General features: G+C 40.9%; 1 protein-coding gene across 9 annotated transcripts in view; it reads right to left on the bottom strand.

Moving 5' to 3' along the window:
• CEP350 (centrosomal protein 350) overlaps positions 1-26,689 on the bottom strand; it is a 135,041-nt gene that overhangs the window by 67,237 nt on the left and 41,115 nt on the right. For 5 of the 9 annotated variants that reach the window (XM_075131502.1, XM_075131503.1, XM_075131506.1 and 2 more), the window contains 7 exons: positions 23,510-23,656; positions 15,104-15,807; positions 14,305-14,426; positions 11,452-12,512; positions 8,916-9,069; positions 6,965-7,128; positions 5,537-5,726 (listed from right to left, as the gene is read on the bottom strand). In XM_075131502.1, coding sequence (XP_074987603.1) covers positions 5,537-5,726; positions 6,965-7,128; positions 8,916-9,069; positions 11,452-12,512; positions 14,305-14,426; positions 15,104-15,807; positions 23,510-23,656 — 2,542 coding nt within the window. The remainder of the gene's footprint in view (positions 1-5,536; positions 5,727-6,964; positions 7,129-8,915; positions 9,070-11,451; positions 12,513-14,304; positions 14,427-15,103; positions 15,808-23,509; positions 23,657-26,689) is intronic. The other 4 variants (XM_048860299.2, XM_048860302.2, XM_075131504.1 and 1 more) reach the window with 3 other exon arrangements.

Here is a 26,689-nt window from a genome sequence, read left to right as displayed (position 1 = left end):
AAGTTCTAGAGAAAAAAAAGTCTCTAATTTTTCCACGTGTTTATTTTGTAAATTTGACACCACAGCGTAGAGTCTGTTTCAATGTTTTGTTGATCAGTTGCTCTTCCAGTCTCATATACCGGTACGTCACCACCACTGATGCAGTGTTCTGGCAGGGGTGAGGGAGAAGAACTCACACACTTTCACAGCCCCTGCACGAAGGTTTTTACCCATAGTAGCTGCAACAAAACGGAAACTAAATCTGAAGAGTCAACAGGTAGACATATATAACCAGAAAGAAAAAATAGGAGAAAAAGGGATAAGGCTGAGCACATTTGATGTTGCACTTCGGTGTGCCCTAAAGGCTGTTCTTAACATCAACAGTGAGGCAGAAAAACTAGGGCTGTCTAACAATTCAAAAAATTAATCGCAATTAATCGCACAAATAAAAAAAATTAATCGTGCTCTTAAACAATAATAGAATATCATTTATTTAAATATTTTTGGATGTTTTCTACATTTTCAAATATATTTATTTCAATTACAACACAGAATACAAAGTATACAGTGCTCACCTTATATTTATTTTTTGATTACAAATATTTGCAGTGTAAAAAACAAGAAATAATATTTTTCAATTCACCTCCATATAAGTACTGTAGTGCAATCTCTTTATCATGGAAGTTGAACCTACACAAGTAGAATATGAAAAAACTGCACTCAAAAATAAAACAATGTAAAACTTTAGAGTCTACAAGTGCACTCTGTCCTACTTCTTGTTCAGCCAATCACTCAAACAAGTCTGTTTACATTATCAGGAGGTAATGCTGCCCGCTTCTTGTTTACAATGTCACCTGAAAGTGAGAAGGGGTGTTCGCATGGCACTGTTGTAGCCGGCGTTGCAAGATATTTATGTGCCAGATGTGCTAAAGATTCGTATATCCCTTCATGTTTCAACCACCATTCCAAAGGACATGCGTCTATGCGGATGACAGGTTCTGCTCAATGACGGTCCGCACTGCTTTGGATCGACGCATGTTCACTTTCATCATCAAGAGTCAGATGCCACCAGCAGACGGTTGATTTTCTTTTTTGGTGGTTTGGGTTCTGTAGTTTCCGCATCAGAGTGTTGCAGACTCTGAAAGCATGCTCCACACCTCATCCCTCTCATATTTTGGAAGGCACTTCAGATTCTTAAACCTTGGGTTGAGTGCTGTAGCTATCTTTAGAAATTTCACATGGGTACCTTCTTTGCATTTTGTCAAATTTTCAGTGAAAGTGTTCTTAAAACAAACAACATGTGCTGGGTCAACCTCCAAGACTGCTATAACATGAAATATATGGCAGAATGTAGGTAAAACAAAGCAGGAGACATACAATTCTCCCCCAAGGAGTTCAGTCAAAAATTTAATTCACACTTTTTTTTTTTTTTTAAACAAGCATCGTAAGCATGGAAACGTATTCTGGAATGGCGGCCGAAGCATGAAGGGGCAGACGAATGTTTAGCATATCTAGCATGTAAATACCTTGTAATGCCAACTACAAAACTGCCATGCAAATGCCTGTTCTCACTTACAGGTGACCCTGTAAATAAGAAGAGGGCAGCATTATCTCCCGTAAATGTAAACAAACTTGTTAGTCTTAGCAATTGGCCGAACAAGAAATAGGACTAAGTACACTTGTGGATGCTAAAGTTTTACATTGTTTTGTTTCTGAGTACAGTTATGTAACAACAACAAAAAAATCTACATCTGTAAGTTGCACTTTCACAATAAAGAGATTGCACTATGGTACTTGTATGAGGTGAATTGAAAATTGAGAATTCACCTCTTCCAACTCTACACGTATTACAACCTAACGTGGAGGGTCTGTCGGTTGCCAATTGTGATTTACTCAGTGTTCTTGCTCATCGACATACTATCGACATCATTTGCTTGCAAGGGACACACACGGCAACTGCCGAAGCCAGGTGTTACAGTATCGATGGCTTTGACCTCTTGTGCCATGTGGAACACCCAAAGCATGTCCAAGCCACATACATTCGGTCCAATATTGCAGATGCCACTCAACTGATGTCTACTGAATTCTGTGACACCATCCAGGTTGGCGGTATCTAGCTAGCAAATGTTTACAAGCCTCCAAGCGTCAGCTGGAACCAACAGGTTCTACCAAGCATGCCACACCCAGCTGTTTACATTAGAAACTTCAACTGCCATCACACACACTGGGAGTAGGAGGAGGTTGAAACTGACAGTGAACAACTTGCACCTGGGCATCTCAAAATGACCTTGCCCTTATCCATGATGCTAAGCAGCAAGGCACGTTCCATTCTTCTAGATGGGATCATGACTATTCTCCTGACTTGTGCTGGGTCAGTTCAGTTCATGGCCATCCTCAGCCAGCAACATACCAAGTCTTGAATAACTTTCCACACAGGCAACACAGACCATCGCTGATCCTGATCCAGTTGTCAAGAGTTCCAAAAAGAAGTGGTGGAACTTCCAAAAGGCTGACTGGGAAAAATATAGGGAAGCACTGGAGAAGTGTGTGGTGACAATACCAGCCCGGCATATCTTGGTAAATGAGACCTACCGTTGCTTCTGTGGTGCTATCCATAAAGCAGCCTGCAGAGCCATCCCACGCCGTTGCCGTCCAGTCTACATCCCATTTTGACGAGGAGAGCGCTTCCTTGCTTGAGCAGCATGAGGCATCTGGTGACCCAGATGTCAATGACCATCTGATCAAATCATTGGACGCTGGTCACTGAGCCAGATGGGAGGAGACGACCGAGAGGATGAGCTTTACTCACTCCAGCTGCAAGTGTTGGAGTCTGCTCCGATGCCTGGGAACAACGCAGCAGCCACCTGCACTCTGCCGACCCTCAGTGTCACCCAACCAGGTAGCTGGATACCTACTTAAAGTGGCCAGAGCACCTTTGGAGAAACAGGTGTGAAGACAAGTGAGGAACAAATAGCGTACTTTTAAACATGTACACCAGATCAGAAGCTGCCCAGAACCATTCACTGTAACAGACACTGGGTAGCATCAAGTGTGGAACAGCTGAGGGCTATGACAACATATTTCCAGAATTCTTGAAAAACCTTGGCCCCCGTGCTCAGCTCTGGTTTGTGAAATTCTTCACCGGGGTCATCAGTGAAGGCAGGCTACCGAAGATATGGTGCACTGCAAAAATCATTGTCCTCCTAAAGCCAGGAAAGGACTCAAGTCAAGCATCAAGCTATTGTCCCATATCATTACTGTCAGTGTGCTTCAGTGCATAAAGTGTTTAGTCCTACAGCGGAGAGAATTTTGAGTCCTGACCAAGCCGGTTTTCACTGAGGTCGTAGCACATGCAACCAAGTACTCGCGCTGACCATATTTGTTGAAAATGGCTTCCAGAGAAACTTGAAAGCAGGTGTTGTTTTCATTGATCTAACAGCAGCATACAATACGGTATGGCTCACTGGCCAGCTTGTGAAGGTATCATGGGTCCTGCTACCTTGGGTCACAGGCATCGTTGAACTGTTCCTCCGTGATAGGCAATTCAGAGTTCATATGGGGGAGAAGACAAGTGTTTGGAGACGAAAGAGCAATGGGTTACCCCAGGGCTCTGTGCTTTCTCCAACCCTGTTCAACCTTTACATCAATGACCTGCCAACAACGGAGTCACGAAAGTTCATTTACGCAGACATCTGTTGCGGTACCCATACCCGGACGTTTCACGAGCTTGATGCCACCTTAAACCAGGACATAGTAAAGTTAGCTGACTACTGTAAGACTTGGCGCTTTCAGCCAAGCATCATAAAAACAGTTTAGCACAACCTGAGAACTGAATGTTTATCTGAATGGTCAGAAGCATGAAGTAGAACTGGTCTATCTAGGTGTGACCTTAGATCGCACACTGAGTTGCTATGCCTACCTGAAGAAGACAGCAGCTAAAGTTAAGACGCGTTACAATCTTCTTCGCAAACTGGCAGGTTCGTCATGGGGTGCCAGTGCTCCAACTCTGGGGATGTCAGCTCTTGCCACCTCGTATTCAGTGGCGGAGTACTGTGCAACAGTATGGAGTCGATTGTCACACACCAAACTGGTGGATATGCAGTTACATGCTCCTATGCCGATCATTTCTGGCACCCTGAGTCCAACTCCACTCCCATGGCTTCCAGTTCTGAGCAATATTGCTACTCCTTATATCAGACGAGAGGTTGCCACTGGCAAGTTACTGGAGAAAGTACGCGTCAGCCCAAGCCTGCCACTGCACAATGACCTTTTAAAATCACCAGCTGCACGTTTGCTGTCACATCGCCCATTATGGTCTCATCTGCCACGCCAGGATGTTAGGGGTGGAAACACTCTGGCGAGAGGAATGGATATCTGTTATAATCCCCAACCAGTCCCTCGTTGCCGACCCCACAATCCGCCCACCTAGTTTTTGACCTGCCCCATCACCAATGGTCCCTGTTGAACAGATTTCAGACCGGTCAAGGTCTCTGTGCAGCTTACCAGTATTGCTGGGGCCTTCGTGACAGCCCTTTGTGCAGCTGTGGCGCGACAGACAATGACACACATTGTCGATGAATGCCTACTGACTAGGTTCAGTGGTGGCCTAGAAGAACTGCATCACGCCACTGAATATGCTATTGCTTGGCTAGAGGACTATGCACAAGCTAAATAATAATTGAAAAATACTATTTTCTTTTGTTTGTATTATTTTTATTACAAATATTTGCCCTGTAAAAATGATAAAGTGAGCACTATATGCTTTGTATTCTGTGTTGTAGTTGAAATCAATATATTTGAAAATGTAGAAAAATATTCAAAATATTTAATAAATTTCAATTGGTATTCTATTGCTTAACAGTGCGATTAAAACGGCAATTAATTTTTTTAAGCACGATTCATTTTTTTGAGTTAATTGCGTGACTTAACTGCGATTAATCAACAGCCCTAAGAAAAACTATCAAATATTTACAAACATTGAAAGGTTTTCATAACATTGTATTTAAAGGGTATTCCATCAGACAATTGATTCTTTTAAACTAGTCCATTTCAAAGAACAGAAGTTGACAGTTTCCTTTTGAGTGTTAAACAAGACAGACAAGATCTCGAGGACCATTTTTATGCTGAAACGAGGTAGCTGTATTCATTACAAAAGCTGCCAGAAACCTACAAATAATATTCAAACTCTATGTCCTCTCTCAGAACGATAGGGTCAGCTTCAATATTTTCTTTAAATTGATTAATTTTTAAAAATTAATCAGACAGCATTTTTTATACTATGTTTATTCCAAGTACAGGTGTCTCACTAGTAAACGTTGTGATTTATTACTACTAACTTATCCAGATAGATGGTAGAATTTTCAGGAGCCAGGCTATAATTTAAGACTTTTGTATAAAAGTTATTCAGTGTAGTGCTGAAACAGCAGATCAAGCTGCAAATCCTTTTTCCACCTTTCTCCACCTCTACACTGTGGTTGCACTTGTACTCCACACTACATATTAAAACTCAACACCAAGTTCTAGTAATATGTGCATGTCTTATAAAGGTCCACTTTACCTCATCAAAGAATGTCCAGACAACTCTTCCAAAGTGCTATCAGTATTTGCATTCTGCTCATGGTCTCTATTAGAAACTCTGCTGTTAGGCAAGGACTTCTTTGCTTGCTGGGACACACGCTCTGACTCAGATAGCATTTTGTCATCTTCCACAGGAAAGTGGTGTGAACTTTCATTGAAAGATTCTAGCCCTACAAAGTATAATACCAGCAAAGTTAAATCCAAAAGTTCAGCAGTTATTAGCTACAAAGAAACAATTGAGCGGACTTTTCCCTTACTTAAAAAAGGCTTTGTCTAGCCTAAATAAATATGGCACCTTTTTACTCAAGACTAGCTCCTGTTCTGAATCACATCTACTTAAATTTACTAATATAGTACCTGTTGCACTGCAGAGCCAATACAGCCATGACTGTATAGTAGACAATTCTGTTCTGCCTCACACTTTCTTCATCAAAATAGTCAACTAAACCCCAACTGCACACACAATTACTGGCAATTTAAACGGAAAATATCAGTTTTTGTGGTGGTGGTGGTTAGAAAAATTCCGATCTTGACTTGCACACTGAGGAATTCTGATACAGAAGCCAGAGAGAGAATATGGAACCTCCAACTAAACAATTTCTTTTCTGAGCGTAACCACATTTTAAACTTAGTATTCTCATCTTACTGTCCATTTTTTTTTTAAAAAAGCATAAAACTAATTTCCCATTTGTCAAATCATATTTTGCTCCGTTTCTAATGTAACGGAAACTAGCACAAGAGGCTTGATATTTATTCATTTATGCATAAGATACAGATGTTTCATAGCCTAATGATGGACTATATATTGTATGTTTGCTATCTGCTACAAAAAGGTGGCCATTATTTTCATTTCACAGCAGCTGAACAGATTTTTTAAAATTAATTTTAGAATTTGAGGATAATCTCAGGTTATATAAAAAAATAAAGCTAGGTCATTTTTTAGACAGTTTGCTTAATATAGCACATTTTATCATGATACTATTAAATTTCTCAACTGTTTGTTTTTATCAGTTACTATGTCACAAAGCCAAAAAAAGGATCACCCCAAACAGTATCGTGATGTTTCTGGTAGAAACAGCATTAACAACTCTGTTTCAATATTCACTGAATTTGTAACAGACTGAGTTACAGATGAGCATCTTACATGGTCAAAGCATGAGAAAGTAACTGCTGAAGACAGACATTTGATTTCTCTTTAGAATAGTAATGTAATGGAAGCAGACATTTTCATACAGGGTTAAAAGTAAAGAAGGCTACCTACTACACTGACACTAGATTACAGATGCTGTACCATCAACCCCTGGATAAGTGAAAATGCTTAATCTGTCACAATAATCCCAGAACCAATCCAATATATGCTAATATAACCATCTGATAAAAGTTAGTCTACACTAGGCACTGCACTTACTTTCCTTTTTCCCTTTCCTTTTAGAAGATCCAGATGAGCGAGAAGATGCTGCAGACCAGGGTCCAGGTGAATGCTGGGAGGTTAGCTCTACAGATCGGTGTTCATGGGGAGACTTCCTGCTGGGAAGCTCTTCTTGAATGCTGGAATTGCTGCTCCCACTGATACTGCCATAGAACAAAAAACACTAGCTGAAGATTCCCAACTCCCCTATTCCATGCCACAAGAAATCCACATGACTTTCTTGAGGAGACAGATGACTAAAATCAGGGCCAATTTTATGTTGCCACATTACAAACCCATCTTGAGAAACAAGATGACTTTTGGTATTAGAAATTGGTAGCAGTTGCTAGGACACTCAGAACTTAGACCTGATTCGGAGTGTACTGAATTTCAGACCAGATGTAAAATTACAAAAGATGGATATTTGCATAATTTCAGATACAAGTTTTTATGGGCATTCAACTACAGATTTGGATACACATATGTATTACCCTGAAGTTGATGGAAATCTAGATTGCACATGGATGTCTGATATTATTGATAAACTTGTAGAACTATACACTTTTTCAACAGGGTCATGCATTTATGAAAAAATTAAAGGGACAATGTTATGTGAAAGGTGGTAAGTTGTATTAGAAGCTAAATTAGAAGCTAAATTGCAATATTTGTTTTCTTCTGTAAGAGAACATTTTACAGCTAGCCATATAACCAACATGAAAAATGTGCTCTGTCTTCCACTTATTCAGGCCTACACAAAAACTGTAGACAAACATCTGTTGCTGCCCTCCTTCCCCAACAAGTTGATAGGATTATTGCTTCTCCCCTATCCCACTCCAAATCCCTCCAAAGATGGAAAATTCGATGTAGCTAAATTTTGAAAAAAAATCAGCAAGTAATTTGAATCCAACCATTTTCACAATAAATTGGAAGATCTGGAATGCCATGGTCTTGAATTCCAAGCAGTTACAGAGAAGGTTTCAAAATTCTATCAGAATTTTTTTGTTTTTAAATTTCTGTTACTAAACCTTACTGGAACCTTGAAAAAATTCTAGATGTTTACAACAACTACTACAAAAAGACAGTAAAAAATTATAATTTGGCAATTACATAGGGCTTAATATCTTCAAAGAGTTTAGAACATTAAGCCTCATAACAGCTATGAAAGGTTAGGAACTATTATTCTCACATTCTACAAATGGGGCAACAAGACCCAGAAGGGATAAGTGACTTGCCCAAGCCAACATAAGAAGTCAGGGCAGAACTAGGATTAGGTCTCAGGAGTACTCAATTCTCTGTCCTACACTGCTTGCTCCTAGGCCATGTGGCTTGACATATTAGTTGTGTAAGGCCACAGGTACAGCGGAACCTCAGAGTTATGAACCCCAGAGTTATGAACCCCAGAACCGGTCAACCACACACCTCATTTGGCACCAGAAGTACACAATCAGGCAGCAGAAGAGACCCCCCCCCCCCCCAAAAAAAGCAAATACAGTAAAGTACTGTGTTAAATGTAAACTACTAAAAATAAAGGGAATTAAAAAAAAAGATTTGACAAGATAAGGAAACTGTTTCTGTGCTTGTTTTACTTAAATTAACATGGCAAAAAGTGGCATTTTTCTTCTGCATAGTAAAATTTCAAAGCTGTATTAAGTCAATATTCAGTTGTAAACTTTTGAAAGAACCATGTTTTGTTCAGAGTTATGAATGTTTCAGAGTTATGAACAACCTCCATTCCTGAGGTGTTCACAACTCTGAGGTTCTACTGTAAATTATTTACCAAATCCTACTATAAGGAATCGTCTTTTTCACTAATGGGATAGCATAGTGTAACAGTACTCTTCTGGGGGATATTCACACATTACTTGATGCAAAAAGGAAGCTGCTTATAAGTACTCAGAAATTCAGTATCATTTTTCATTTCAATTTTCTCCAAATGTTTCTACATAATTACCTAGGCTCAAGAGCAATCGGTTTGTCTGTCAAAGTTCCACTGCCCTGTGATGAAACAAAGTCATCTTCATATGAAACAACACTATCTGGAGGGCTCATGGTAGGAAGTAAAGGTCGTAGGACTGGAGATCCACCATTTGACCTTTCCTCTAATCCTGTGAAAAGGGGGAGAAAAAAGAAAAGGAAAAAAAAAAAAAGACAGTTGATACTAAACTCCATGTAGCTCACATGACAGGAAATGATACTGCAGGCCTTAAATACTTCTACCAGTACTCAGTAAGAAAGAATGCTTTCCCAATAGAAGCATGCTAAATGAATATGATAGAACTGCCACTGGATGTCTAATATAAAATGTCAACTATATTCTGCCTCTTTTCTATACTGAAGTAAAAAGCCACTTGAAAAATGTTATCTGGATAACGTGATGCTTGGGAGTGGAGCCATCTGGAGAGCTAGAGGGAGTAAATTCCATCATCTTTGAAGAATGAAAAAAATAATCAAAAAGGACATAATGTAAATTAGCTTGTGGAAAACATTCAGCATCAAATGACTACAGTATCTGAAGGCAAGAGCAAGTGCCAGAGGACAATTAAGTGCACTGGTAAGAGGACAGAATAGCTATGCACAAGAATAGAATGCAATGTCCTGGCATGAAAATTCTGGAAAATATGCAACAAGGCACCAAATAGAGCAATTAACACTACAAACTTGCTCACTTAGCAAGAAAGATCCTGCCTACTGATATACCACCAGCGCCTAATCTATGAAGACCAGAGATTGCTACAAAGATCTCAATTCATTACCTGTGTTGTCTGCCAAACTATTTTTCAGAGCTACCACTGGATAAGACTACATATGAAGAGTTGAATTTAAAGAAAAAAGGAAAAAAAAAAATCTACCCTCTACTGAAGTAATCTACCCCTGACTGTGCAGCACTATTTTGGTGAGTGAAGAGAATCTGGCATATATAGAGTCACTGACATTACTAGATTAAACAAATCTTGCAAACAGTATGCATTCCATATTTCAGGAATAACTGAAATGGGAAGAGAACGGGATGAAATGCTGGTAAAGCTTTGGCACAAAGCTTGATCCTTTTGTTAGAAATAACTCACTTAAGAAATCGCATCGGTGGGATTGGTGGGTGGATTTGAAATGGAGCTGTGGTAGGAGGAAGCATACTCCCAACCACTGGCTCAGCTCCCACTGTTGGCTCCATTTGCCCAGCTACATTAAAGAAACCTGAAAAAAAAGAACAGGGGCAGGACTTACCTTTTTCTCAGCAACAAGACCCTTTTATTATTTAATAATAATAAAAAAAAGCTTTCCAACCCAGAAGCTGGCAAAGCGGTCTGAAAATAGTTATAGATGCCAAACTGAAAGCAGATGTCCACAATAGCATGTATTTGAAGTATATTTAAAGGGACAGTGCTCCAATGAGCGTACATGGACTTCAGATGAACAGAATGGGGAGGGAAAGAGAAAAATACAAGTGGCTTACAAACAAGGAGACGTTAGGGAGATTTCTGTGGAGAAATTGTTTGGTACTGTAACGGGTGAAGTCAGCTATCAAACACATTCTGGTCCTCAAACCCAACGCAAGGTAGTTAGGTGTAGCATAGCACTTTGGATATGACAAGATACCTGATAAACCCTAAGTATACAATTCTAAAAATATACAAAAATTAACATGTACCACACATAGTTCAATGTTCTAAAATCATGGTAAATACATTTAAAAAATACAATTCACTCCCAAATAGTCTGTGTTGCATTTAACAGTTGAATAGGTCCAAAATTCTAATTACCTACACTCCGCAGGAGTGTAGCAACCTAAATACAAAAGCAGTCTTCTGCTTCCAAAAACAATGGAATTCTCTTCCTGGAGCAGGAAAAAATAAAATCAGGTCAATCAATTATTACTCAAAACTACATCCATAAAACTTCCCTGTGAATTGTAAGAATGGCCATAACAGATCAGACCAATTGTCCATCTAGGTCAGTATCCTGTCTTCTGACAAGGGTCAATGCCAAGTGCTTCAGCGGGAATGAACAGAACAGGTAATCGAGTGATTCATCCCGTGTTGTCCACTCCCAACTTCTGGCAATCAAAGACTAGGGACATCCAGAGCGTAGGATGGCATCCCTGACCATACTAGCTAATAGCCATTGATGGACCTATCCTCTATGAACTTACCTAATTCTCTTTTGAACCCAGTTATAGTTTTGACTTTCACAACATCTCCTGGCAACGAGTTCCAAGGTTGACCGTGTGTTATGTGAAGAAGTACTTTTTTGTTTTAAACCTGCTGCCTATTAATTTCATTGGGTGACCCTGGTTCTTGTGTTATATGAAAGAATAAATAACCGTTAGTCATTCACACTTATGCCTTATTGACAGTTCCTTATTAATCCATCTTCATATTTATTGAGATACTTGAAAACTGAGTCACCACCAGTAAATTCAACTACAAAATTCAGTCAATATGGAAATTATGAATGTACCATGGTGTAATCTTTCCATTTCTTTTCCTTACCTTTGCCATGTAGTTGGTAAGATTTTGCAAATATGTTGATGACACTATGTGGACTTCCCTTGGCCAGTTCCTCCCATGGTCCCTTGCTTTGTATGCCACTTGTCTGTGTGAAAAGTGGTAAATACTTTTCTGCCTCCTTCTGAAACTCTTTTATGGGCTCAAAAGCAGTTCTCTCCCCAACACAGAACTCCTTTTCTTTTAATACCTCAGCAATTTTCAAAGGAGACTGCCTATGTTGGTCACCTTCCTCCTCGGAGAGACTCCCCTCACTTAGAAGAGGCCCTTCACTGATTGAATCTGTGCTGGAATTGTGAGTAATTATTCCTTTGTTTTGACTATAAGCCTGATTTTCAGACCCAGGGGAGTCAATCTGCCTCTTTGATAAATGTCCTAGCATTCCTTCAGGTCTTTGACTCACTGGGGATCTCATTCCAAGGCTGACTGCTGCACTATGAGGCCTGATAGTTTCAGGGAGCTTTTTAAATTCACTAAGGTTGCCCACTCCAGGAAGGTTATCATCAAAGGTTGTATGAGACACACAAGTAACCAACATTTTCTGAATTCTGGCTGAGAAAACATCTTCATTATCCTCTCTCACAGGGGGACTCACAGCCTTAGCCCAGCGTCCATCATCCTGGTTCCCCAGCAGTAGTTGCTCAGAGTTCCACACTGAGCCATAGTTGATGCCAGCCCCAGCTAACTTCTTGGCTTCACTTTCAATTCTGCTAGACAAAGAAGCAGCTGTAGCTTTCAGGGCTTCAATACGATCCAGTTTACTCTTATATTGGCTGGTACCAGGCTTTACCAAGAGATCGTGCTGTGCAGCAGATGAAGTCACGAAAGGCTGAGGTGTCAAAGTCAAGGATCCCACAGCTGTGTTGTGATTCCTCCTGGTTGTCAGTACTGAGTCAAAGTCCTTTGGCAAAAGGCCCATCTGCTCCAGATCCAAAAGCTGAGAGAAAAGTCCTCCACTTGAGCCAGCAAGAGGTTGTGGGTGAGAGAGTTGGACTCTTGGGCTCAGTCTATCTGGCTGTATCCACATAGGCTCCATCAAATCATTTCTAGAATCAAAAGACAAGACTGAAATTTGTGACCAAGTGCAACATTTGTGAAGTACTAAGAGTTCATGTGAACATATATCTTTGCAACAAAAAGTGTTTTTCACAGACATCAAAACACAACAATCTTTTGGGAAATAGAAATTATAGATGTACCAAAAATAGAAATGCTCTATACTGTATTTACATAAAATATACAGCATATACATACAAAGTCTAAACACTCTCTTAAATTGCATTATGTTGTACCAGATAGTATTCGTTGGTAAGAAAAAGCAAGATTTTTGCAGCAGTTTACAGAATGCAGTTCAGATGACACCTTGCTTTCCCTGCCACTCCTGTCTCATGGAATCTTCCAAGCCCAGAGAATCCTCTCCAGTTTTACTCACATTACCCTCCCAACACTTCATAGCAACTGACACACTGGGCAAGGACTAGACACATTTAGTGTGGAATATAAGCACATTCACAAATGTATAAATAAAATAAAAGCCTTTTATTATAGCTAAGTTTCCCCTAACTAGGGTTCTACAAACGCATTCCTCTTCCAGTGATCCACAGTCTTGGAATTTCCCTCTTTAATCTTACTAGCACATAGTCTGAATATTAGATTTCCTGAGAAACTCACCAGCTAAGTCCTGCTTCTCAACTTACTACATGGCTCTCCAAATAAATTATGCAGCCATTTTAGTCTCAGTTCTTCCCTGTTATTAGCACCCATATAATGCAATATGAATATACTACTGTGATAGGCACCTGAGAAATGCCTAGGTATAGTGTGTACCAGTGTAGTATTTGAACTATTACCACTTGAATTTCCTAGCCCTAGCTAAAACTCTGCCTGCCTAAGAGACAAGTATTGCTACATTCCAAAACTGAGTTTTAATTTGACCAAGGTAATGAGAGACATAAATTTAAAAAATGGTATGTGATCACGTAATTAAAGACCAGATCATAGGACACATGTACAAGGGGACAGAGGTAAGCCTTAACAGTTATTTCCTCACTTCTGAATGTTTCAATGCGCATTCTGAATATTTTGTTAATATAAATTTGATTAAATTTAGTAAGTAGTGTCCATTAGTTTAAATGTCCAGAAAAGAAGATAGTCGATGCTACAAAGAACTTACAACCTAAATTAGACAATATATCAAATGACCAGATGACAGTTCAGTGTGAAAACACTGCGCAGAGATTCCACTCCATGCTGCTTCTGACTTTAGTGAATTATTGAAAAGCTTCACAGAAAATAAGCAAGAGTCTGCTTGCTACACAAGAGGAAGAGAGATTATTCCATGTATGAAGGCAATGGTGGAAGGATATAAATTGAGTATTTTGGCGGAAGCAGAAGGTTGAAATAGGAGCAAGCTGGGGAATAGGAAGAAGTTAGAACAAAGATGCAAGCAGAAACAGACTTGTGTGGAGCCCTGAAGGTGAGAATCAAAAGTTGGCACCTCAGTCTGAAAGTGAGGAAGAAAATAATGACGTGATTCAAACAGAGAATGACAATCTAACTGGCAGATATGGTTATATGATTACTTGTTCTTGCACAGGGATGACAGAGGAAAGACCAGTCCCTGATGTGGAACGCAAATCTCTGTGAGATATCTAGAGAAGAATAACAGCAGTTGATGTCAATTATATTTTAAATACTATTTACAGATGCTATAATTTTGAGGCAGATTGGTAACCAAAATTTAATTTTTCATACATTAGATTCCTGTACAACCTCAAAATAAAAATTTATTACTGTACTTCAAATAAGTCACTGACTGAAACATCCATACTTACTTACCTAACAAGAGGCTGTGGAGGTTCCGACAGGGACATATCACTACTGGAAGATGCACTAGGAGGACGCTCCTGTACCTTGTTTTCTTTGTCAGATTCCCCAGATGGTTGATATCCAGGCCTGGGCTAGAAATAAAGAGAAAACACTAACAGCAAAATTTTCAGAAGCACCTAAAGTGACTGAGTAGCTTAAGTCTCATTAAAGTCAAAGGGACTAGAAGAAACTCCACGTTAAAGTTTTACTAGCATGCAAAAATAGAAAAAAGGAGAGGGCATTCAAGATTTTTGTCCCAACAAAACGGACTGGGACACAAGCTTTACTCACACACAAGAGCCAGCCAAAGAAGAACCAGGAAAGTTAACAGTGATGACCTGTCATCCAACAACCACATTTCACATTCAGCCTCAAATAGCAGTGAGTTGAATGACCTCAATAGTCACAGCTCTGCAAAAGTAAGCTGAACTGAAGCCCCTCATTCAGTCTGAGGCGTTTTATTGTATGCATTTCTTAAGTTTCAATCAGTTAATCAATACATTAAACTCAGATGCTGGTTAGAATTACAAGATACTGAATTTCCATTCACCATTATTGTGTGTCTTGCTGACGCGAGGAGATTCTGCAGTTTATCTGTCTTGTGGGCAAATAAAATTTTGGTTTGTGGTATAGATCATTATTTTCATAGGTATAATCTGCTTCTTTCCTTAACTGCTAGCTTAATAAAGATAATTCAGGACCTTCCTAAGTATTCTACCCTCTATTTCTATGCCTATCTTTAAAATACTGAGTAGTGAAACTGCCATACCTGCATTTCCTGAGCAATAGGGAGCTGAGAAGTTTCCTCTAGCAAAGTGTGTTCCAGCAACAGTTTAGAATAGGTTTCCTGTAGTCGCCTAGCTGCTGAAGGTTCAGAAGTTGGCATGTTCTTTGCCTTAGCAAAAGCCTCTCTCTGTTTCTTGTAAAGCTCTTGAAGTCGTTTGTTCTTTCGTTCTGTTGCCTCTTTCTGTGCCTTCTTCTCTTCATTCTGCCTCCTCTTCCTCTCCTCTTGCTGTCTAATAATGTACTGGCGAACCTCATCTGTGTCATAGTGACGCTTCTTGGAGATAACTTGAGGCTCTTCACTAGCAGCTAACTTGTCTGGTTTCCTTTTTGTTGGACTGTGGCTCCTGGCACCTTGTGTAGGCACTGCAGATTTCTGACTTTGCCTTTCCCCATCTTTCTCTTGTTTTGTACTTGGAATCACTGAGTCCAGCTGCAGGTCGTCAAGAATTCCACGTATCTCTACAGGCAGAAAGTCCTTATTTAAGGAGGTATGGTCTTCATCTTGTTTACTACCTGGAAAAGTAGAGTCCAATTTCTTCAGGTTACTCTCGGACTGTACTTTACTCCTTGACCATTCAGAACTTCTTGGACAGGTTTTGTGGGTAACATCCAGCCTGGGATCTGACCCTGTCCTTCCAATAGGGCCTGCTGAAGAATTAAAGGTGTCAGATGATACATCTAAACATTCTGAATGGGAAAGAAAGGTGGGGAGGGGAGATTTTCTTTGTTTCAAACAAATCACATAAAAATGATCAATAATTGAAGAGCATAAAAAGTAAGGAGATGAACTAGTATTCTTTTGTCAGTTCCAACCGAAAGAGAAAACATCCTGTTTTATATATCAAAAGCACTGTACTAAAAAACTTTGATATATAAAGTTAAGATTTGGGAAGTAGAAGCCACCACTGAAATATCTGCAAAAAATTTTAATACACCAAGCAGAGCCAATGACTTCCAAAGATTATATATAAAATACTAATATAATAACTAATATATAATAATATAATATAGTACTAATTGGAAACAGATAGGGTGTAGCCAGGACACTGCTACCAAAATGCACATATTTTAACAGTTACCATTAGCACTACTATAGTTAAGGATCTATCAGTTTATAATTAAATCCCTTCCATACAGCTTTACAAATATGCTGTAAAGTTTGCTTCAGAATGAAACTAGACATTGGGCAAAAAAATTACTACAAGTCCAATTTTTCTTCCAAATTTGATGTGAAATGTGTACATTGTTGGAATACCCAAAGAATCTTGCAAGTTTTATAGTCTTTTCTTTACAGCTTTTTAAATCAAAATGGCCACATTAAATTTGTATGAAACAAAGTGTCCATCCATATATGAATCTATGAATGAGCTATCATAGTAATCTTAAGTAAAAATATAGATTTGCCACATTGGATTGGACTGTAGCCATTAAGACCAAAGGTGGCCAAAATCTGCTGCTTCAAAGGAAAGAAGAATTCTTGTAATACACTATTACAACTCTCTAACATGGGAAAAAATTCTTCTTGATCTCTACAGTGAGAATTTTGTGTCATGAAGCTTTGGAATTACTTTTCTCTTAACACCATAACTACAAATGTGAAAATGTGAGAGTTCAAGGATTTTGCTTTTGCTATAAGATGCAGATCAGAATTTGCCTCCAAGTTTACAACCAGGATTCTTTAATTATGGCGAGGGTTACAAAAAGGTATAACTGATTCCATAATAAAACACAACTGAAGATCTTAAACTACAACCCTGGGCTTATCTATACACACAAATTTCACCAGTTTTAATTATAGGTGTAATGTTGCACCAAATTAGCTAAACCACTGCAACTTTTTGTAGTGATATAAGTGTTCACACAAAGTTGCAAACTGGTGCAACACCACTCTTTTTTTAATTCAAAACACAGATGAATTTTCTTCCAACTTTGCAGAAACGCTCTTTGCCTTAAAAGCAAAAACAAACAAAAACCCCCACACTTGGTTACTTATCTTACAGTATCTGTGACTCTTCAAGATGTTCTCGTCTGTGCGGATCCCACTCCAGGTGCCCAGTTCAGTGCCTTGATCTTTGGAAAAAGCAGTGTCCACTGTGGCCGGGTGCCTGCATCCTGAATGTCCTCACGCTCTCCCCTGTCCCTTCCCCCGACACAAGGGCATAAAGGGCAGAGCAGCTGCAACTCTCCCTCAGTTCCCTGACTAATTCAGAGAACTCCAAAAAAGTGGGGAAATCGAGGCTGGATTGTGGAGCGGGATCCACACAGATGATAACATCTTGAAAAACCAGTTACTGTAAAGGTGAATAACCACTTTTTCTTAATCAAATGTGCTCATGTGGATCCAACTCCAAGTGGCTGATAAGCAATGCCCTATCTGGAGGTGGTATAAAGGAGTTCTGACTGCCACTAAAGAATGGTTATAATACTGCAGTGCAGACCTTGGCATCTGATCCTGCGGTCAGATCAAGGGAGCCCTCAAGGGGTGCATGTAGCTGACTTGCAAATGTCAGATATGCGGAGGTTTCTGAAACAAGAAAAGGAAGCAGTTTATGCTCCAGTGGAATATGCTTTAACCTTTGGAGGAAGAGGTATTTCAGCCATATGGTAGCAAACTGATGCACTGAGTAACCCATTTTGATACTCTCTGGGAGGAGATGATTTAGCCCTTCGGGTCACTGGAGAAAAGGCAATAAAAGACAGGAAGACAATCAAAGGATCTGTCCTGAAAGGGTAGTATAATAAAGCCCTTGAAACATCAAGGCATGGAGTTTCTTCTCCCTGCGAGCAAAATGGAGTTTAGGAAAGAAAATAGGTAAAGTGATGGACCAGTTTGAATTAAACCTGGATGTTAGAAAAACCTCGGATGAGGTGTCAACATCACCTTGCCTCTGCAGAACGTTGTGTAAGGAAGATCAATCACGAAAGCTTGGACGTTGCTGATCCTACTGGCCGACGTGATGGGATTAAAAAGACTGTCAAGAGAATGAGAGGTGGTGGAAAGAGCATACTAAAAGGTGCTCCATGAGTGGCATCATGAGGTTTGCAAGGATGATATTAAGATTCCATGCAGGAGAGAGTTCTCTGACTATTGGGTAAGTATGCAGTAACTCCTTTAGAAATCTGGATACCATAGGATAAAAAAAATGAATATAACTGGACAAGTGCATGACATGCAGCAAATGCTGCAATGCGGATTGTAATGTAATTGAAAAAACTCCAAAATGTTTTAAATATATGATATAGTTAAGAATCTTTGGTATAAAAGCTTTCAGCAAGTCAAAGTTGTGCTGAGCTACTCAAGCTAAAAAATTTTTCCATTTGTAGGAAAAAGACCTCCTCATGGCGGATTTCTGCTTTGGAACAGGATCTTGTAGAGAGCAGACTCAGTCAGTGATGCTCAACAAGCCTACATCCAGACTATCAGATGCAATGACCCTTGATCTTGATGTAGTAGCTGACCTTGATGCTGCAATACTACATTTAGGCTTGGCAGAATTAAATTCTAATTGCTATCTATTGGTAAACTGATTTTCAGCTGACACACTGAAATCGACGAAAAAAAATATCAATTAGTCAGTGAGCCTACTGGGATCGGATATCACCAGCCCTGTAACCATGGAAGGAGCACTCTGTAGCGAGTCCCCTACAACCCTGCTGTCACAGGAGTACGTGAGTGGGTCAGAGACAACAGAGCTGCAGAGGGCTCCCTGAGCAGCCTCAGGACTGGTGGCACCCAATCCCTACAGGCACAAGATACAGCAGGAGGTTGTGGTCCTGGCATGGCAGAGCAGAGACCCCTGACCAGGACTGCAAGGAGGAGGAGCCCCCAACAGCAGGGGAGGCCACACCACTGCTGAATGGCTCCTGCAACAGTGCAGTGAGCCCTCTGCAGCCCACTATCATGGATCTACTCCCTCTCACCAGCTGGGAATGCAGGGGGTCTCTGCTCTGCTCCTCCAGGATTGCAGCCATCTTTACACCTTGTCCCTGCAGGAATTGAGTGTTACTGGCCATGCAGGGAGACCTCTGCTGCTCCACTGTCACAGGAGTGAGGTGCCATGATAGTGCAATTGAAGAGGGCTCCCTGCATGGCCACGGGGCCAGTGACACCCGATCCCAGAAGGAACAAGGTGTCAGGGAGGCTGCAGTTGTCCTGGCCCAGTGGAACAGAGACCCCTGGCCAGGATTGCAAGGATGAGGACAAGCTCCTGGCTATAGGGGAAGTCACTACGCTACTGAGAATTTCCTGTCCGGGAATGGCTCCCACACTCCCGGCTGGTGAGACTCAAGCCCCGAAGGCATAAGGTGTGGGAAAGGCTGCAGTCCTAGCTCAGCAGAGCAGACACCCCCGGCCAGAATTGCCTCTCCCTAGTCGCAGAGGAAGCCACCCAGCTGCTGAATGATTTCATCCCCTGGCTGGAGCCATTTAGCAGTGGGGTGATCTCCCCCATGGCCGAGAGCTTGTCCTTCTTGAGGCCCTGGCTGAAGGTCTCTGCTATGCCCTTCCTGGACCCCAGCCTTTCCTGTACCTTTTGGCTGCATGTCACCGGTCCCATGGCCATGCAGGGAGCACTCTGCAGTTTTATTGTCATGGACCCACTCACTTACTCACCAGCCAGGAGTGTGGGAGCTGTCCCCAGGCAGGAACCGTTCAGCTGCAGGGTGGCCTTCCCTATGGCCAAGGGCTCGTTGTTCTCCTTACAGTCCTGGCTGCAGAGGGCTCTGCTCTGCCAGGCCAGGATGACCTCCCCATCCCCATACCGCATCTTGTGCCCTAGTGTCTTGGCCCCCCAGCCACACAGGAAGCCCTCTGCAGCTCATCACTGTTAGCACTGCCCTAACTCTAACTCCAACCTTCCCCCCACAATCATAAAAATAAAAATAGTTGTTAGAAAAAAAATCTTTAAAATAAAATTTTATATATATCATCTAAATTAGAAAAAACAAAAACTTGAGTTTGCCAAACCCATCTATATTTGGGCAGTCTGGAAGTGGAATGGGAGGCTAAGCAGATGTCTGGGGAAGGTCTATCAACCAGAACTGTCTTGACCTGTATGGGACCATCAGGACTAATGAGAGAGACTCTCTCATCTCGTCTTGCATGTCATTCTGGGAATCGGTGAGAATGTGTATATGAGACCTTGATCCAACAGTATGAGACACGCATCTTGCAATGAACCTGCCTCCCCAAAACAAAAGGCTGGACATTTCAGATGGTCTTTGGTGACGAACAACTCTATGACGGGATTTCCCCACCAGTGAAAAGAAATCAGTTTGATAAAGCTCTTCAGAGACCACTTGTAGTTGGTGATGAATTGTCTGCTTAGTAGTCTGCTAAACTTTGCTGACTCCTGTGAGATGGAGAGATGATACCTGGGTTGTTGGCAAAATGTCCATAAAACTTGATAGCTTCTGACATGGGGGTGATGAGCAGGAGCAGATGCACCTGCAGATGTGTTGACTATATGAATCTGTACTGTGGAATTCCATAGGACAGTCTGGGATGCCATGGAAGTTAATTTGATTGCTTGGAGTTTCAGAACATTTACGTGAAGAGTTATTTTCTTTTGAGATCGAATCCTTTGTACCTGGGGTGGTTCAGGTGAACACACCAACCTGCTCATGATGTGTCATGATCAGCATCTTTGCAGGAGTTAGAGAGAAGAGAACCCACTCTGGAAATTCTTGGGGTTGGACCACCAACCAGTTCAGTCCTGATGGGATGAGTGATGGGACTACAGTTCTCATGCTAATTTGATCTCTTGTAGGACAATACACCAACTTTAGCCAGGCTTGTAACAGGCACGAGTGAAGTTAGCCAAGAAGCTTCATGTAAGTGCAGAGTGGCATGGTCTAGAAATCCGAGACAGCTCCATGCTGTGTATGCTGGATTCAATTTAATACTGGTGATTATTGACTGAAGAAACAGAAATCTGTCTTCAGAAAGATATGACATCACCAATTTGGAGTCACTCAAGGCTTCTATTAATTCTTTTGCCTGTGATTGGATGGGAGACTCTCTCATAGTTCACGAAAAGGCCCATTTGAGTGAACAAGTGAAGGACATAGTTCAAAGCTGCAGTAAGCTCCTGATGGGATAAGCCTTTGATTAGCCAATCATCTAGATATGCATAGACATGGATGCCTTGTCTAGCCAGTGTCTGAGGTATCAACGGCTGCTGGTAGCAATGTTTTGGCTACTAGATAGGGCCTGTTAATTGACTAATCATAATTGTAGTGAGGCTGATGAACAGGCCATTTTCCCAAATGAACTCAGTTTCTTGGGATATCTCTCACCTTAGATTTTTCAAGCACAGGAGAGACCACCAAAGAGCCTGGTAGTGTTTCTCTGCTCTGTTAGCCGTAGGAGGTAGAGTAGCGGGTGTTTGCCACAAGGTCTTAGCTCCAGGAGGTCCTCGTTGACAGGTTGTACTATCCTAGCAGGAGCAGATGAGTGCAGAGTACCAAAAAGCTTGTGAGAGCTTGTTTTAAGTGACAGACATTTCAATGTCAAGTACCTTGGCAATTCTGGGGCACAGGTCCTGAAACTTTTGAAGTCATCAGATTCTGGTACAAGGGTTGACGGTACAGCTTTGGCTGGGGAAGGAAGAGAATGGGTGCCTGAAATGCAAAGGACAATGCTCCTGCTGTTCTCTAGTGTCTGTTCCTCTTCAGCCACTTACTCACTCATCTCTCTCAAAATGATGGTGATCTGGGCACAGATGTGGAGGGGAAAATGGAGATCTACTCTACTTCCTAGAATGTAGGAAGGTCTTCTGGATGTCCAGGACAGAGATCCCCAATATGCACAATCCCACGATGGCACACTGTATTGGTAAGATTGGTTCAGATTGGGCTGACCAAGCCATTTGTAGGCCTGTGATGGATGTGTGTAGGAGCTCCAAAGAAAGAGCCTCTTGTTTGCAGTGATATAATGATCTGAGGTGAGAAGACTCCTTGCTAGACCATGGAGAAAGAGAGTGCTTCAGTGAGGAGGACAACAAAGAAACAGTCAAGGGACAGCCTGACCTCTGGGAAGACCTTAATGCCAAGAAGTCAAAATTATACACTGGTGCCAATTATGAAAGTCTTAGTACCAAAAACATCACCGGGCACAAGATAGTCTCCTCCAGTAAAAAAACCATCAGGCACCAGTAGAGATTCCATAGATGGTGCTGATATTGAAGCTGCCACCAGTGTCAATGCCTGTGCCAGTGGTATTGTAAGCACTGGTACCACCTGAGGCTAATACTTCTTCAGCACCAAGCTGAAGGTTGAGCCAGCATCACTTACTCCTCCTGTGACGGGCAGAGGCATAGTGGTTTGTTCCCTGGAGAACTGATGTTTGCGCCCTTCCTTACAGAAAGATAGGGACTGATGCCAGGAGCCATGTCTGTCTCTATATTTGGGCCTCATGTCTCATAGAAGAAGCTGCACCAGTGTTCAGTGCCAGCATGGACTTTGGTGCCAGAGCCTTGCCTGATGCCAAGGATTTTTTGTTGGTACCCATCTTAGGAGTCATGTGCTGGGTAGCAGGGGCACTAGCAGCCTAGGACTTAACAGTGGTCAGATCTGTCTCAGAAGTTGATCCTCCCTCTTCAGGGTCTGAAGTGACCCTATGCACTGTTTGAGGCAGTGAAATTTTATATAGGCTTCCCTGGATTTCCCTGTCCTTGTGGAAAAAGGTCAGCACAGCAAACACCAACCTGGAATATGGCTCTCACCAAGGGAGAAAAAATGGTGGCTGTGGCCAGTGATGAGAGGGATTAAGCCACCCAGAAAAGATGTGGTTTGCAGTCTGAAGGCTTTGAATCTACCATTTTGGTGCAGAAAGAGGCGCCATGTGCCAAAGGGAAAAATACAGTCCTTCGTTTTTTTAAAAGACAAGCCAAACAGGAAAAAAATAACAGAGGGTAAAAAGGGAAAAATTAGCACTGAGTTAAGAGAAGGAACAATAAGGGGTAGCAGACAAATGCTACTAGTTTTGTCTCAGTGCCAGGGCTGGTAAGAGGGAACAGAGGGACTGTACGGCTGCTCTACCCTTTATGCTCGAGGTGGGAAAGGAGAGGCACAACGGCATGGAAGGTGCAGACACAGAGCCAGTGGACGCAGCTATTCAAAAAGATTCTGCTGTCATGTTCATATACACCTGGAGTGGGATCCACAAGACACAAAAAACTGACACTTTTCAGGCCAAACTAGTTTTCCAAGTCAAAGTCATATAAGATAAAAATAGGGCTTTATAACAAAAGCAGGTTGAGTTGCAACCTTAACTGCTGCATCCTCCTTATATAGTAGGAGCCTCCTCAAATCTTAGAAGTCCGCAAAGTTGTTAAATAAAAAATTAAAACCAACAGAAAAAGCTAGTGTTAAATACAGCACAGCTTACGAGATTTAGTAGCTCTCTCCCTCCCATTTCTGTCACTGGATGTTGCTCTTCTGTGCTGTTGCTCTACTTTAGGTGCTGGACCCAGTATCTTTTTCACTAGCTTTTGTCCATCCCGCCAAGAAGATGTACTTATCAGATGGCTTCCACCTAAACAAAGAGCAAATAATGAATTACAGCATGTATTTTCCAGTGTATCTTGAATTTACCTAGTACTTACCATAAACCTTCTACTTATTATTACACTAAGAAACCATCACTATATTCCAAACAAATGGTACGACTTCAGTTGCACAACCCAGGCCTAACGAATAGCCTTGAAGCATAAAAGTATATGAAGGCTAAGGTATGATGTTTATTACTGAGGTACAGCACAAAGTAAAAACCCAAAGCATCTTGCAGTAACTTGTATCCCTACAAAAAACTGTAGAAGTAATAGTCCTGTGCTGGCCTAAGAGATTTGATGACAAGTGTTAGTGAAGATAAAGAGAGAGAGAATCTGTAGAAGATTGTGAGGTTGAGAAAAGAGGCTTTGTATCTTGAGTGGGGGTAGGAAAATGAGAAAGCAGAGAAGAAATAGAATAAGAGAGAGATAAAATGTCAGAGTAGTGAGAATAAAAGGAGGCCCAGAATGGAGGGAGGGGGGAATGAATTATTCGTCTTTAAGTACTGAAGCTAAATGAGCACCTATTTAGTTTACAGAAAGGACTTTAGAAAGCAACAGCATTTTTAATAGCAAATTTGCTGATGAAATAGATGGCTCTTATGAATGTACAAATGTGAGTCAACAACAGTCCTGGGCTATGCAAATCCACTGCATTCTAGCAAGACATTCTGTGAAGGGGAAGCTTTAAAGGGTTAAGATGCTATCTTAATGGTTTATGCATTGCTTAGGAACAGAAGGCAGTTTTAAAGGGCCACATCACCATTATTTTTTTCAAACATGCATTAATATTATTCTACGATCCTATATCAGATCAGAGGCTGACAGATCTGGTACAAAGGTATCTTCACTGAATGCTTATAAGGTTAAACATGTAAATTCGTCTGACTAGTTTTTCTTCCCTTTAGCTTCCCACACAATATTTAATGACCTTTTGAAGTAAAGCACCAAGATCCTTGGATGAAAAGTATATATATATATATAAGTGCAAAGCAGTACACTAATTATTTAATTTGGGCCATTTATCACTTTAATCTCTGCTGAGAAACAGGTAATTTGCAGGTAATTAATAATCAGGTCAATTTGTCTCCCTCTTAGTTGGGATTTCCAACCATATATGTTCATACACTAGAGCATGAGCATAGTTTAAAAACTAGACATAAATAAATAGGGATTACAGCCTACTGGCCCTACAGGGTTCTGAGAAGCCTAGACATTGAATCTAACTAAATTTAAAAGTAAACCCAACACAGCAGATCTAGTATATTTTCACATTTAATATCTTCAATGTTCCTTTAATGGAAGCAGTAGACCTCTATGATAAAAGGTTGAAAAGCCACCATTTCAGTGGCTACTTAAATTGTAAGCTATACACATGTTTTATGAACCTGTCACTTGAACTTGAAACAGGTTACCATGAACCTTTTCAAAAGAGATGCACCAGCCAAAGAGATTCTCTTGCTCAACTTGCTGCTCTCAAGTACTTCTATGCCCCTCCACAAAGCCAGAAGGAAGAGCTCATCTTCTATTTCAGCTCAGCTGTCTACACTAAAAGAAGCTAACAAAGCAGAATATGAGCTGCAGTTATTTATAATACCTGGCTGTGTTATGCGTTCTGTTACTGCAGTGCCTGGAGGGGGAGGGAACATCATTACAGATATAACACTGAACTAGCTTTGGTGCCTCTCCTCTAAGAATTTCAGCATAAAAACATGAGGAGAATTACACAGCCCAACACAGAGATAGGTGCAGCTGGATAACACCACGAAATCAACATGGCTACTGAGTTCAACTGCCTCTGTGCTATTCCCCCTTTCTGGACTAATGATATGATCACAAATATTTTATGGAAAACTCTTAATTAATTTTTCTTTTCAAGGAGATATTTGGTTCCATTCTTAATCCATGAGGCCCACAAGCATTGCTTAATTCAGGCTACCCTTTCAACTTTGTCTGGGAACTCCATCTTCAGATTCCTAAATAAAACCAAACTGAAGGTAGCAGTTCTAAAATTCAATCTACTTTAAAGACAAATCCAGAACACACAACTTCTGTTAGAGTTTTGATAATTCTACTTTCTATGTAAGGGAGGAGGCTTAGCCATTCACAGATCCTGAACAACATGAATTCAACAGGGAACAAAGAAACAGCTTCATATCTAACATTTACTTTCAATACCAGTTTCAACTATTAGCCACCATCACTAAAATGAGACATTTACACACTGCTTCCCTGAGTACCATATACTGAGTGCACAGTTCTATATTGTGCCACATTAACTTTGTTCCTGAAACTCTTTGGGAGTAATAAATTTGTATATGGCTTAACTTTATAAGCCCAGTTAAAGAAAAAAAGAGCTCGCTAACTACAGACCACAGTACATTCTGAGGTTAAATATGCAGAAATAAATACCCTATGCATTTTTTAAGCTATGTTAGTATATTGATTGGGTTGCTTATTTGACTTGAAAGTTCAATTCAAAAATAATTCCATCTGAAAGTTTTTCCATTTACTTTTGTTACTTATAATATCAAAGATTAGTACAATTTAAAGGAAAATTGTCTCCCTTCATTGTTTCAGTTGGGGTACAGGAAAAGTAATGGAGAAGGAAGCTGTTCCTCTCTACTTCCCAATTCCCTCCACAGACCTGGACCTGTACACAGGAAGGGGGGTGGGGGGGAATGAGGAAAAAAGAGAGGGACTCCATTCTATTCCCAATCCATCAGGCCATAGAAGGATAACACAACAGGTTTCATTGACCCCACCCCACCTACAAACAGTGGAGGCTGTTGGTCCCTCCATTATTGCTGGCATCTATCTGTGAGATAGGATAGGCACCAGGAAAGCAACATGCAGCATCCCACTGTGACACTCTGTACCCCAAAGCAACACCCTGGCACTCCCGAATTCACCAGTGTTATAATTGCAACAAATCTTGTACAAAATGTGTCATGTGAGGTGTTAATGGAAAAGTTATGGTTTGCTGAATATGATTATCCTATTTCTATGCATGTATCATT

The sequence above is a fragment of the Caretta caretta genome, chromosome 8 (assembly GCF_965140235.1).
Source record: "Caretta caretta isolate rCarCar2 chromosome 8, rCarCar1.hap1, whole genome shotgun sequence".
NCBI lineage: Eukaryota > Metazoa > Chordata > Testudines > Cheloniidae > Caretta > Caretta caretta.
This window is presented reverse-complemented; position numbering and strand designations above follow the sequence as displayed.